The 976-nt window shown below is 59.7% G+C and overlaps 1 protein-coding gene across 1 annotated transcript in view; it reads left to right on the top strand.

Moving 5' to 3' along the window:
* The window catches only part of LOC103616929 (microtubule-actin cross-linking factor 1), a 138,551-nt gene that overhangs the window by 116,432 nt on the left and 21,143 nt on the right, over positions 1–976 (top strand). Inside the window, 1 exon segment of the mRNA XM_017736104.1 lies at positions 366–597. Coding sequence (XP_017591593.1) covers positions 366–597 — 232 coding nt within the window.

The raw sequence follows: 976 nt of genomic DNA, 5'->3' as shown, positions 1-976 counted from the left end.
GGCATTGCTGCTGCTGCAGAGGTGACATTGCTGATGCTGCAGAGGTGACATTGCTGCTGCTGCAGAGGTGGCATTGCTGCTGCAGAGGTGGCATTGCTGCTGCTGCAGGAGTGACATTGCTGCTGCTGCAGAGGTGACGTTGCTGCTGCAGGGCTGGCATTGTTGCGTCAGGGGTGGCACTGCTGCTGCAGAGGTGGCATTGCTGCTGCAGAGGTGGGAATGGTGCTGCAGGGGGTGGCACTGCTCCTGCAGCAGGCATTGTCCCCTCTCCGAGAGGAGCCGTGGGCTCAGCGCTCAGGGCCGTGGCTCACGCTGGTGTCCCTGTGTCCCATCCCTCCTGCCCTAATGGGTCTGCTCCTCTCCAGTTCCACGACAAGATCGAGCCCATGCTGGAGACCCTGGAGAGCCTCTCCTCCCGCCTGCGGCTGCCGCCCCTCATCCCCGCCGAGGTCGACAAGATCCGGGAGTGCATCAGCGAGAACAAGAACTCCACGGTGGAGCTGGAGAAGCTGCAGCCCTCCTTCGAGGCCCTCAAACGCCGTGGGGAAGAGCTCATCGGCCGCTCCCAGGGAGCGGACAAGGACCTGGCAGCCAAAGGTATCTCTGGGTGGATTTAATTGTCCAGCTTCTCCCCCAAACCACGGCTCCGTCGCTGCTGGGGAGGCTTTGATGTCCCAGGGGTTTATTTTGGAGGTTCTCCTGGCTGTAGGAGCAAGGATGAGTCCTCAGGATGGATTTGGGAGGTTCTCCTGGCTTTAGGAGCAAGGATGAGTCCTCAGGTTGGATTTGGGAGGTTCTCCTTGCTGTAGGAGCAAGGATGAGTCCTCAGGTTGGATTTGGGAGGTTCTCCTGGCTGTAGGAGCAAGGATGAGTCCTCAGGATGGATTTGGGAGGTTCTCCTGGCTGTAGGAGCAAGGATGAGTCCTCAGGATGGATTTGGAGGGTTCTCCTGGCTGTAGGAGCGAGGATGAGTCCT

The sequence above is a fragment of the Corvus brachyrhynchos genome, unplaced genomic scaffold (genome assembly GCF_000691975.1).
Source record: "Corvus brachyrhynchos isolate BGI_N302 unplaced genomic scaffold, ASM69197v1 scaffold65, whole genome shotgun sequence".
NCBI classification, from domain to species: Eukaryota; Metazoa; Chordata; class Aves; order Passeriformes; family Corvidae; genus Corvus; species Corvus brachyrhynchos.
The sequence above is the reverse complement of the archived record's forward strand: the minus strand, read 5'-3'. Positions and strand labels throughout refer to the sequence as shown.